Source organism: Miniopterus natalensis, chromosome 6 (assembly GCF_054644295.1).
Source record: "Miniopterus natalensis isolate mMinNat1 chromosome 6, mMinNat1.hap1, whole genome shotgun sequence".
NCBI lineage: Eukaryota > Metazoa > Chordata > Mammalia > Chiroptera > Miniopteridae > Miniopterus > Miniopterus natalensis.
The window spans coordinates 83,685,475-83,698,139 of NC_142086.1; the positions used below are offsets into that span (position 1 = coordinate 83,685,475).

At 42.1% G+C, this 12,665-nt stretch overlaps 1 protein-coding gene across 2 annotated transcripts in view; it reads left to right on the plus strand.

Annotated features, from left to right (window-relative positions):
- Nucleotides 1–614: 614 nt before the first annotated feature.
- The window catches only part of MORC3 (MORC family CW-type zinc finger 3), a 43,636-nt gene continuing 31,585 nt past the window's right edge, over nt 615–12,665 (plus strand). The window contains exon 1 of one of the 2 annotated variants that reach the window (XM_087818399.1): nt 615–687. In XM_087818399.1, the coding sequence (XP_087674525.1) occupies nt 649–687 (39 nt within the window). In that variant the 5' untranslated portion in view covers nt 615–648. Of the gene's footprint in view, nt 688–1,617; nt 1,637–12,665 lie in introns of those variants that run through there. The other variant, XM_087818400.1, reaches the window with a different exon arrangement.

Below are 12,665 nucleotides of genomic sequence, written 5' to 3' on the forward strand. Positions count from 1 at the left end.
TTCCCTTGCTCTGCTTCAACGCTGCTGTCGCTCATCTGAAATCTTACGAGACTGAGGAGAGCCAGGAGGGGACAGCACCCCTCCGACGCAGGGGACTGTCCAACAACACACCCAGTAAACCTGCATGTGGAAAAGGACTCTGTTAGGGTGAAGGATGGTTATTTTCAGGGTGAATCTAAAAAGCGCAAAATCTTCATTTCGTTAATAAGCTTTCAAATGACGTGGACACTAGTGGCAACAGGGATGGCTCTTTTCAATGCAATTCACGTTGGGCAGGTCAAGCGCCTTGGGTGCGTCTTTGTGGGCCACCAGTGCACATCGCGCCAGTCTTCAAACTCAGGGATCTCGGGCCTCCAGATCCAGTGAAGGAAGTGACTCCTTTGCGGCTGCCGGGCCTCCGCACTCCGCCCCGCTCCGTCCGCGCTGGGAGCCCAGATATCGGGCGTTGCCCGCCCGTACGCGCCCGGCACTTCGCTTGGTCCACACATCCAGCGCCCCTGTGCCTGCGGGCGGAAGTGAGTGGGCGGGACACCCTCCCGCCCCGCCCCGGAAGTGGGCGGGTCCCAGCGGACCCCATTACTGTCCCCGCGGCTTCCCTCGCAGTAGTGTTGCCGCGGAGGCCGGTCCTGACTTTGTAGCTCGCTCAAGATGGCGGCGCAGCCACCCAGCGGGATCCGCCTCAGCGCGGTGAGCAGCCGCGAGGGGTGGAGCGGCCGTGTCCCAGGAGGGCGGGCAGGCGGGCAAGCGAGGGGGGGCCGGCAGTGGGCGGTGGCGACTCGTCGGCCGAGCGGCTGGGGCCGCGTTGGGGTCGTGGAGAGGGGCAGCCGTCTCGGTCCCGTAGGCGGTGCGGCTCGGAGGCGAGCGGGGCTGGGCCGGGCCGCGTCCCGGGCTGCGTCCCGTGTCCTCAGCGTTAGGTTTCTGTTTTGCGCCCGAGGCTCTGGGGCGGGCCCGGGCCGCGGCTCCTCCTCCCGGCTGGGTCCTGGCTGGCTGGCTGGCTGGCTGGCAGCTGTGGTCCGGCGGTGAGGCCTCGGCGCGGGCTCGCCGGCCTCGGACCGCGGGGCCTCTGACCCTTCCGGGCCTGCGGGCCCGCGGGCACTCCGGAGGGGCGGGAGCGGCGGGCTGCGGACAGAAACACCGGCGGCCTTGACCTCCTGGCAGCTGCACAGGGTGCAGCGCGCAGCAACGAGTGTTTTCTGACTCGTTTAAATTCCTGCCGCTTCCCTCGAGTTAAGCCTTCGGGTCGAATCCCTAGGTCATGGAGCTCTCCTCTATCTAGCCCCTTCGTCGCGTCTGCTTTGGGTTCTTGAAAATTCTTTAGCGTTTATTGAATCTCTTAATCTTATATCGTAGGGAGGGGTCACACAATATGAATTAAAATTTCACATTTTAAAATGTGGGCGTGTCTTTACTACCTCATTATCGAAAAAAAGTTGGTGGTGGTGGTGGTGGTTACGAAAAACTGGACCTCCTCTTGGAGGATGTTGAGTCTTGCCGAAGGATGGCGACTCCAGCGTCTTTACATTGATTTCCGCGTGATCACAACCATTACTTTTGAAATGGTGCATCGCCCTGCCCCTTCTTTCATTCATTTAGCCAGTTTCTTAGCAGCACCTGGCATTGTCGGACTTTATTCCTGGTGAGTGTGAAATGGTATCTGGGCTTACTTGACTGCTTGTGAAATGGAAAGTTTTTCGTATTTCACTCTTTTTGACTTTTTGGTGTTTTTGAAAAGTACCTATCCTTTGTATGTTTTCCTGTTTCCTTTTTCTTTGGGGGGTTGTGGGGAATGTGGGGAATCTATTGATTTTTAAGCGTTCTTTACGAATTCTGAATTAAGGTCCTTTGGTTATATAACTGCTTTATTGTATGAGAGAGCGTTTAGTAGTTTGAATATGGAGAGAGCAACTTTGTTCTTTCTTACTGCTGGCTTTAAACATTATTTGCTAGTTGTTCGTCCCCACACCTAGGTGAATCTGGGCAGATTCAAATGCTTTCCAGTTAGCCTCAGGTATTGTAAAGTCAGACCTAATCTAGTTTAAGTTCTGTGAGTCAACGAATTGTCCCGCTCCACCCCGTTCCCAGATTGGGCTAGATTCAGGCCCAGAAACTTGTGATAGGGAAAAGGAGTGAGCTGGTTTTTCCCGTGTGTGCACTTGGATTCCCCTCTCCTTCCCTCCCCCCACATGTAGCTGTCTCTGCTCTTCAAGATTGAGGTAAGGAAGAAAGTAAAGATAAGGGTCGAAACCGTCTTCAGAGGCCCTTACTGGTTAGCCGGCTATCTGGGTGAAACAGTTGTCCATGTGCTAAATCTTTCTTTTGTGGGTAGTATGGGCTGTTTGGAACCTCATTGAGGGTAATCTCCCATCTGCAGCTTCTGGACTGTGTCTCCACTGGTCTTGTTGCTTAAGGACAGGAATTGGCAAACTACAGCTCATGGGCCAAATCCAGCCTGCCACCTGTTTTTGTATGGCCCAAGAGCTAAGAAGATTATTAAATGGCTACCAAAATTTTTTTTTACAAATCAAAGACTATTTCGTAACATATGAAAATTGTGTGTAACAGACATTTCAGTTTCCATACATAAGTTTCATTGGAATATAGCCGGGCTCATTCGTTTACATATAGCTCTCAAATGCTTGCGTTAGGAGAGGGTCTAGGAATTAATGGGTTGATGCATTTGTCAAAAGCCATGAGGCACAAAGGGTGAACCATAATGTCCGCAGATTTTAAAAAATCATTTAGTAGGTTGGGAGATCCCGGAATGGAATGTAGAGTGACAAAAACTTAAAATATTTGCTTTTAGTCTCCATATTTCTAAGTAAAATGCTGATACCATTTTGTTGTTGTTTATCAGAAATTCTGCTGTGCATTTAGCTGACACACTTTTCACCTCCTCCCATCCTTCAAGTGCTTATATGTCTCTTTTCTTTGGTTGTATTACTGTATGATTTACCACTCTTACTATTATTCACCAGTGAAACAGACAGAACTATGATTGTGCTTTCTTTGCTGTACAGCTTTCTGTTTTCACTGAAGTTAATAAATGATTTGTATTTTGTTTGCTTGTTTGCTTAGTTTTTCTCTGTACTGATAGATCATTTTTTCATTCAAACTTTCAGAGAACTGGAAAGTCTTTTCTGGATGTGTTCAAGACACCCTGATAGTTTGTCAGTTTTGTTGGTTCAGTTGTGATTTGGGGACTTCCCTTTATCATTTTTCTGGAAATTTCCTTCCCCTTTTTGTTGTGTCTCCATCCCACATATTCCTCTTTGGAGGTTTTCTCCCTTGGTAAGCACAGTATCTTAGTGACTAAGAGCATTGGGCTCTGGAGCCACCTGCCTGGGTCCAAATCCTGACTGTCAACTGGATATGTGATGCTGGGCAGGTTGCTTCAATTAACCTCTTTGTGCCTGAGTTTCCAATCTGAAGTATGGGAAAAATAACCTTACCCACCTCATAGGGCCATTTAAAAAATTAAGTGAGCAAATGTATATAAAGGGCGTGTGCACGCTGTAAGCACTCAGGCACTATTTGCTATTTTGTTACTGGTAGTGGTGGAGCCCATCCATCCTTCCAAAAACAAGTTTCCTAAGAACAGAGTACATGGGAAGAAAAAAATTTTATGTCATTTCTTGGAAATATGTTTTTTGTACCATCACTCTCTTTACATATAATTTGGTTGCGTTTGTAATTCTAGATTAGAGATTGTCTCAGAATTTTAAAGACATTTTTAATTGTTTAATGAGCCCTATGCATTCCTTGGGCACTTAGGCTAGAAACTCAAGTCCTTAATATCTGGAAAATTTTCTCATTTATTTAACAGATTTCTTCCCTCTATTTTTCTCTTTTGTCTCCTGTTTCCCTTCTCATGGTATTTTCTTTCCTTTTTGGGAGACTTCTTCCATTTGATCCCCTACCTTTCTCTTACCATGTATATTAATATTATAAACACTACCTTATCTTTTGACTGTCTTAAAATCTCCCAGGACAAAGAATTTGTTCTTATCACTGGACGTATTAGTCATAGTATTTTTGAAGTTTTTACTCTGCATCACCTCTGTTTATGGTTCTTTTACTGTGTGTTCTGTTTGATTTCTACTGTCGAGGTGATTAGCTTTCTGCTTACATGTCCAAGTAAGATACTAAAAGCTGACTGAAAAATGTTCATACCTGAGTAGTGCAAGTCCTTTGGTGGGCTTCAGTGTTGGGTGATCAGATAGGAAGGAGCCAGCTCTTTTGTAGGGGGCACCCTATGTCCGTATCTATAGATGCTAAAGAATGGAAGTGTTAGACCATAATATAAGTATGTTTAAAATAACTAAAAAATCATTTTACAGTAATTTTTAAAAAGTGAGAACAGTAACAAAATGATGTTATCCACCAGAAAGCATGATTGTAAAAGAAACAAACAGAACTTTTAGAAAACATTCTGTTTTCTAGAGAGGAACTTTACATTTAGTCTCTCGCTCCTGACTGCCACATTGTTCAGTTTGCTGACTTGGTTTTTAATTTGTTTATTATTGTGGTAAAATACACGTAACGTAAAATTTACCATCTTAACCATTTTTAAGTGTACAGTTCAGTAGTGTTAAGTACATTCACATTGTTGTGCAACCAGTCTCCAAAACTGTCTTCATCTTGCAAAACTAGAGCTCTATACCCATTAAGAAATAACTGCTCCCTTCCCCCAGCCCCTGACAACCACCATGTCTATTTGCTGTGAGTTTAACTACTCCAGGGACCTCATATACATGAAATCATGAAGATTTGTCTTTTTGTGAATGGCTTATTTCACCTAGCATAATGTTCTCAGAGTTCATCCATGTTGTAGCATGGGTAAGAATTTCCTGTTTAAGGCTAAATAATATTCCGTCCCATAAATACGCTACATTTTGGTTATCTGTTTATCCATGCACACTTGGGTTGCTTCCACCTTTTACCCATTGTGAATAATGCTGCTATGAACATGGGTATACAAATAGCTCTTCGAGACCCTACTTTCAGTCCTTTTCAGTATATTCTCAGAAGTGGAATTGCTGGGTTATATGGTAATTCTGAATTTAATATTTTGAGGAACTTCCATAGTGGCTGCACCATTTTATGTTCCCTCAAAGAGTGCACAGGAGTTCCAGTTTCCTCACATCCCCCCCAACACTTCTTATTTTCTGGTTTTGTTGTGTTTGTGAAGTGGATTTAGTTTTTTTTAAAATACATTTTTATTGATTTCAGAGAGAGGAAAGGAGAGGGATAAAGACATAGAAACATCAATGATGAGAGAAACATCATCCATTGGCTGCCTCCCGCACAACCCCTAGTGGGGATCGAGCCTGCAACAAAGGAATGTGCCCTGACCAGGAATCAAACCAGGGACCTCTTGATTCATGGATCAACACTCAACCACTGAGCCATTCCAGCTTGGCGGATTTAGTTTTTTTACTTTTGTGGTTTCAGTTTGCATTTCCCTAATGATTAGTGTGCTGTGAGTGTCTTTTCATGTGCTTAGTGGCATTTATATACCACCTTTGGAGAAATAGCTATTCAAGTCCTTTTCTTTGTTTTTTAAATTGTGTTGCTAATTTTGTTGTTGAGTAGTAAAAGTAGTTCTTTATATATTTTGGATTTTAATCCCTTATTAGATACTTGATTTTCAGATGTTTTCTTCCATTCTTTAGGTTGCCTTTTCACTATTTTTTGTCCTTTTGTTACCAGAGAATCAAATTCCTCCCTCGCTCATTCATGGGAGTGGGATTCTTAAATCTTTTAGAAATGAATTTTCTAAGATTCGCATGGGAGAATGAATAGTTTGTATTGGCATGGAGTTACATTTCTTGGGTTGTAAAGTCACATGCGCCGTAAACCAGCCTTGGAAAAGAGGCAGCTGTGGATTCAGCAAAGCCAAAAGCAAGGCCAGTGTCCAGAGCTTCTGTTCCATGTTGCAGCTGGACCAGTTCAGCATTCGGCTAATTAAAGTCCATCAGTCCATTGTGTGGAGCCCACATGGCCTTGAGCCACATGGGCACAAGGGAGCATGCCCCCTGCCTCTGGAGTCACAGAAGTGCAGGCAAGCAGGAGAGGCAGGAGCCAAGAGAGAACTCCCTTTGTTCAGAAGTTTATTCCGTGTTTGAGCCCTTGCAGTGGCTACGTCTGTTCTGGCCACTGACTGGCTTCCAGGTGTGACTGCCAGGTAGGCACCTTCCCACTCACTCAGACCTTACTGGGCTTGCAGCTATTGTCCAGTCCCTTCCCCCATCAATCAGCAGGGAACAGACTTAGAGAGTGTTAAATTAGCAAAGCTGTATAAGTGGCATGCCTATATTATTATTACTATTATCATCATCATCATTATTATTTTTTTAAATTTATCTTTATTGTTGAAAGTATTACAGATAATCCCCTCTTTTCCCCCCCCATTGATCCCCTCTACCCCACATCTGCGCCCCCCCCCCCAAGGCCTTCTCCATGTTATTGTCTGTGTCTATGGGTTATACATATATGCATATAACTTTTTTGATTAATCTCTCCCTACCCACTCCCCACCCATGCCATCTCTCTGAGATTCATCAGTCTGTTCCATGCTTCTGTGTCTCTGGATCCTTTTTGTTCCACAGTCTATTTTGTTTATTAGATTCCACATATGAGTGAGGCCATATAAAACTGAATCAGGAAGAAATCAGAAAACCAGAATAGGCCAATAACAACTGATGAAACTGAAGCAGCAATAAAAAAAATAAAAAAATCCTAGCAAACAAAAGCCCTGGTCCAGATGGCTTCACAGGGGATCTTTCTAATTCTTTAAGTTGTAGGGTTGGTTAGTTTACTAAAAATTTTCTTGCTTTTTGAGGTAGGCCTGCAGTGCTATGAACTTCCCTCTTAGGACTGCTTTCACTGTGTCCCATAGATTTTGAGTTGTGTGTTCATTTTCATTTGTTTCCAGGAAGTTTTTTATTTCTTTCTTGATCTTATTGGTAACCCATTCATTGTTTAAGAACATGTTATTTAGTCTCCATGTATTTGAATGTTTTTACTACAGTAAAAACACTCATGCCCTTGTGATCTGAAATGCTTGATATGATTTCAGTCTTCTTGAACTTGTAGAGACTGGTTTTGTGTCCTAACAGGTGGTCTGTCTTTGAGAATGACCCACGTGCACTTCAGAGCAATGTATATTCTGCAGCTTTGGGGTGAAATGTTCTGTAAATATCAATTAAGTCCATCTGATCTAGTGTGTCACTTAGTCACTGTTTCTTTGTTGACTTTTTGTCTGTAAGACCTATCCAGTGAAGTCAGTGGGATGTTAAGGTCCACGACTATGACTGTATTGCTGTTGATCTCTCCCTTAAATACCTTAAGGTTATTATTGATAGGTCCTTATTTATTGCCATTTTAATTCTTTATGCCTATGTTTCTCTATTTCTTCTTATTATTACAGCAATCCCATTAACATTTCTTGCAATGCTTCTGTTTCTACTTTTAATTACAGCAGTCCCTTTAACATTTTCTGCAATGCTGGTTTGGTGATGATAAACTCCTTTAGTCTTTTTTTGTCTAGGGAGCTCTTTATTTCACCATGTATTTTGAATGATAGCCTTGCTGGATAGAGTGTCTTGGTTTCAGATCCTTGTTTTGCATTACCTTGAATACTTCATGCCATTCCCTTCTGGCCTGTAAAGTTTCTGATGAGAAGTCAACTGACAGCCTTATGGGAGTTCCTTTGTAGGTAACAGATTGCTTTTCTGTTGCTGCCTTTAATATTCTCTCTTTGTCTTGAATTTTTGGCATTTTAATTATGATGTGTCTGAGTGTGGGCCTCTTTGGATTCTTCTTGCTTGGTATTTTGTGTGCCTCCAGAACTTGTGTGACTTTTTCCTTCACTACTTTAGGGAAATTTTCTGCCATTATTTCTTCAAACAGGCTCTTTAACCCTTGCTTACTTTCGACCTCCTCTGGCATTCCTATGATGCGAATATTGTTACGTTTCATGTTGTCCCACAGCCCCTTAGACTGTCCTGCTTCCTGTTTTTTTAAATTGTTCTTTCTTTTTGGATCTCTGACTGTGTGATTTTTTTCTACTCTGTCTTCTAATTCACTGATCTGATCCTCAGCTTCCTCTAATCTGCTGTTTATTCCTTCCAGTGTATTCTTTATTTCTGCCGTGTCATTCTTAATTTCCTTCATAGTTTCCATATCTTTTTTCATGCTGTTGAGCATCCTTACAGTCAATATTCTTAACTCTGTATCTGATAGATTGCCTGTCTCCATTTCATTTAGCTCTTTTTCTGGAGACTTCTCTTATTCTTTTATTTGGGGCTTGTTTTTTTGTCTCCCCATTTTGGCTGCCTCTTTGGGTTTGTTGCTATCTATTAGGTAGATCTGCTACGACTCAGTCCTTTTGGAGGGTCCTTGATGTAGGCCAGTGTCAGATGCAGTTTGTGACTGGCCCCGAGTACCCTGTTTGGAGCTATCAACAGCCCTTGGCTTGAGGTCTTCTCTCCTGGGGCTGGGTGTGGTTGGACAGGACCAAGATGCACACCAAAGTCTGCATTTCCAAGGCCGGGGTCCAGAAGCAGATTAGGCAAAGACTCAAATCACTCTGAGATCTGCCTCTGCTTGCAGGCTGATTAATCTGATTCTCTTAATGAGCCTCAGGCTGTAGAAACTCCTTGGGGTAGGGCAAGAGGTTTTCCAGCAGGGTGAGGCAATTGCTTCCCCCTCCAGCAAAAGCTGCTTGGAAGGTAAATGTCTGCCTCTGTAGTTTGGGGGAGTGACTCACATGCCTATATTATTTAGTCTTCCCTTTATTCCTTTCCTGTTAAATAATAACCAGATTATTGCAATGGTAGCACTTTGATGCACAGAAGCACAATCTATTTTTTTCACTTGTCTTATGTGCTTTTGGTGTTATAACCAAGAAATCATTGTCAAATCCAATGTCATGAAACTTTTCCCCTGTTCCTTCTTCAGAGTTTTATAGTTTAAGCTCTGACATTTAGATTTTTGATCCATTTCAAGTTAACTTTTGTATATGGTATAAGGTAAGGGTACATCTTTATTCTTTTGTATGTGGATACTCGGCTTTCCAAGCTGTATTTGTTGAAAAGACTTTCTCTTTCCCCAATGAATGGTCATTACACCACTGAGGAAAATCATTTGACCATGTATATGAGAAGGTTTATTTCTGGGCTGTTTGCTGACTTGCTCTTGACATCTGTTTTGATTTGTCCCTGAGTCTGCCATCATCGATTTCTCCAGAGAACACATCTCCTGTCTTTTACAGGGGTCCTTAGGGTAGTTGCCGGCTGTTCAGGGTAAAAGAAGGATCTCAGGGAATCTTAACTGATTGTTGTAAAGACTTTCAACCTATCTTGTTCTCATGTATCCTGCAGTGCCTTTGATTCCAAAGGCACCAAAGTCTAATTCCTAAGCCTTTCTGGGGCTTCTTTCAAGATTTCTGACCTGCTTCTTGGGTTTCTTATCTCCTGTAGGCTTCAGCTTTTTCTCTTTCCAGATTATTAAATCAGTTAAGATTACCAGTTTCCAAACTACTGACTTTCGTCTGCTATTATCCATGGATTCTTTTTGTTCTTCTGAGTTTACGCCTTTTTCCCCCTTCATTAGAGAGCAGATTCAGGACAGAGCAGAGGTAAACACTCTCCATGTGTTCAGGCTTCCATGTTTAAAAACTCTTGTATTATTTAAAATCTGTGACTATTGATTTAAAATATCTGTGTGGTCTTCATAACATCTCATTTGTGTGTGTGTGCGTGCGTGCGCAAGCCTTTTTTGGAAATTAACATTTTAAATATCTAGTAATTTAAAGGGATGCCTGTTTTGTCTTTAAAAATATGGGGTTTTTGTCGATTTTTAGAGAGAGAAGGGGGAGAGATAGAGATAGAAACATTAATGAGAGAGAAAGATCATTGATGTGTTGCCTTCTGCACTCCCCCTACTGGGGATGTAGCCCGCAACCCCAACATGTGCCCTAACGGAATTGAACCAGTGACCTCTTGGTTCCTGGGTGGATGCTCAACCACTGAGCAACACTGGTCAGGTGCGTGATATGTCTTTTACCTAATGTTTTGGTGGAGAGGAGTCGAATACTGCTATCTGGTCAGCTAACATTTTTCTCCTGGTGGATTGTTTCCTTAAATGTTATTTTAGGTAGTGCACCAAGTATTCCCCAAATAATGACTTAGGGGATCCTGTGCTGTTGGTTTGGGGCCATGTCTCCACAGTGATTCTGCCGGTTCTGTAAACTGAGTTACTCAACCCAGGTGAAGGCCTGCCTCTTTTTGCAGATCTTCATGTTGTGATATACTTTGTTTAGTTTTTTGACCTAGAGTCCAGACCAAAACAGACAAACTTTGCATTAGGCAGATTCCCTCCTTCCCGTCTCTTTATTGAGGGGATAGGGAGGCGCAGTGTGTGCTGCTCTTCTGCCAGATTTATCCAGGAGTCATCATTAAAACTGAAACCTTTGTATTCTCTTTAAGCACCCCACTCTAACCCCCAGTGCATCCCCATTTTCAAATTTTATTTTTGTTCTTAATCTTAATTTCTTTACTTGAGGCCCATGAGGATTTTCCTTATTTTTATGTGCTTAGTTGTGCCTTTAAAGGAATACATTTTTAAACATACTTATAATGCTTATGTCCCAGGTATTCTAAGCATTTACAAATATTAAGTGATTTAATTCTCTTAACAACCTTATAATCCCATACTGTTTTTGTTTTGTTTTTTAATATATCTTTATTGATTTCAGAGAGAGGAAAGGAGAGGGAGAGAGAGATAGAAACATCAGTGATGAGTCATTGATTGGCTGCCTCCTGCACGCCCCCTACTGGGGATCAAGCCCGCAACCCAGGCATGTGCCCTGACCGGGAATCAAACCCCAATCGCCTGGATCCTAGGTCGATGCTCAGCCGCTGAGCCAAGCCCCGCCCCGTCAGGCTGTTATCATTTTTATAGATGACAAAGTTTGAGGCACAGAGGTTAAGCTTACTGCCCAGGATCACACACCTAATACATTCCACATCACAATCTGCTGTGTGTGTGTGTGTGTGAGAGAGAGAGAGAGAGAGGCACTCATGCTTTGGCTGTTCAGAGTGATTTGCTTTCCAGTTAATGACATGTTCTAGGGATTAGTATCAAGAATAGTTGAAAATAATTGCTTCTGTTTGAATACTGGAAAAACCACTTATTTAGCATTCATTGTTTCTCACTGATACCGTCTTTGCTTTGCTCTCCTGGGACTCTTACTCAGGAACTGTTTGTGCCGTGTCAGTTTGGAGCCTGTGTATATGATGAAGTCATTAAATGAAATTTGGCATTCCTACCACCACACTCTGCCATACATCTGAAATCAGAGTATTGCAACATGGACCCAAATACCACTTTGCTAATAACTCCAGATTTCACACCTGACACAAATGCATAAAATAGAGACAGAAATCCTAAGGATTTTTGGTGGTTGATTAATCATTTTCTCCTTTGGAAGCTAGAGATTTTATTATCCCAATGCCATGCTCCACAGTAAGATTTAGAAAGGTTGAGCAATATGCCATGAAAAAAAAATTGTAGAATGACGATTGTGCAAGGGGAGGGACTGTGCTGGCACATTCTCAGCCAGATTAATTAGAGAAGAGACTTCTTGTGCAAGTTGAAAATCTGGACATTGATTTTCATTGAGGACTCTTTGTGATGTATGCTTTAGAAAGTCTGAGTTGCTTATATTCCATATTACATGAATGTATGCCCCAGAAAGTCCAAATTACACATACTCCAGTTGGAATACCATTTCTCAGATGTGTGCTTCAATCTGATGGTGAAGGAGTTCTTGGGGATTGTCCAAAATCTATTGCAGACAGAGAAAAACAGATCTCTCTCTCTGACACCTTGTGGCCACAGCTAAGCACTACAAATACGGCTGACAATTTATAGTCTAATCAAAGGAAACACATGAGTGCCTCTTTTTTTCCTTAAATATGAGAGAATCTGTTCAAAATGAACGCATAAAGCCCTCATTGCATGAAATTTGTCTGCATGTTGAAATATTCAAGTCTACGCCTTTTAAAACTATTTGTACGTTTTTATACATTTGATACTTACATTACTCAGGAATTTCTAGATTCCCTATACCATGAGGTTGATTGGCATATTCTTCCGTACTGTATTAATATGAATTAAATCAAATATAAAATCCTTGGGAATCAAGAAGCTTTTGTTGCATTTGAACTATTTGACATTGTTTAAAAGGTTTATAGATGTATAATACTACTCTACTGCCGTAAGTTCAACTATGATGATTTTTCAAGAGACTACCAGAAAAGCTTCTTGATTAATAAGCAAAGCTAAGTTTATTAACCGTAATGCACTAAGTAGAGAACACCCCGTGACACAGCCTTAGTTGTGTTTCACAGTAGGGAGATTAGGAGATGATGTTTATAGGATTTTAGGGCCTTGGCTGGGTAATTTTGAGGTAAGTCTTGCAAGGTTGGTAACTTTGGTACTGGGTAATTTATGATGTCATGGTTTTGGATTGGTGGATATAAGGAGACAAGGGTTTTAAAGAAAGTCTTGATGAGTAAACTATTTAGTTGATTTAATAGCCTTATCTTCCAGGAATCTTATCTTCTATGTAATATTTTCCCTGTATACCCTGAAAGAAG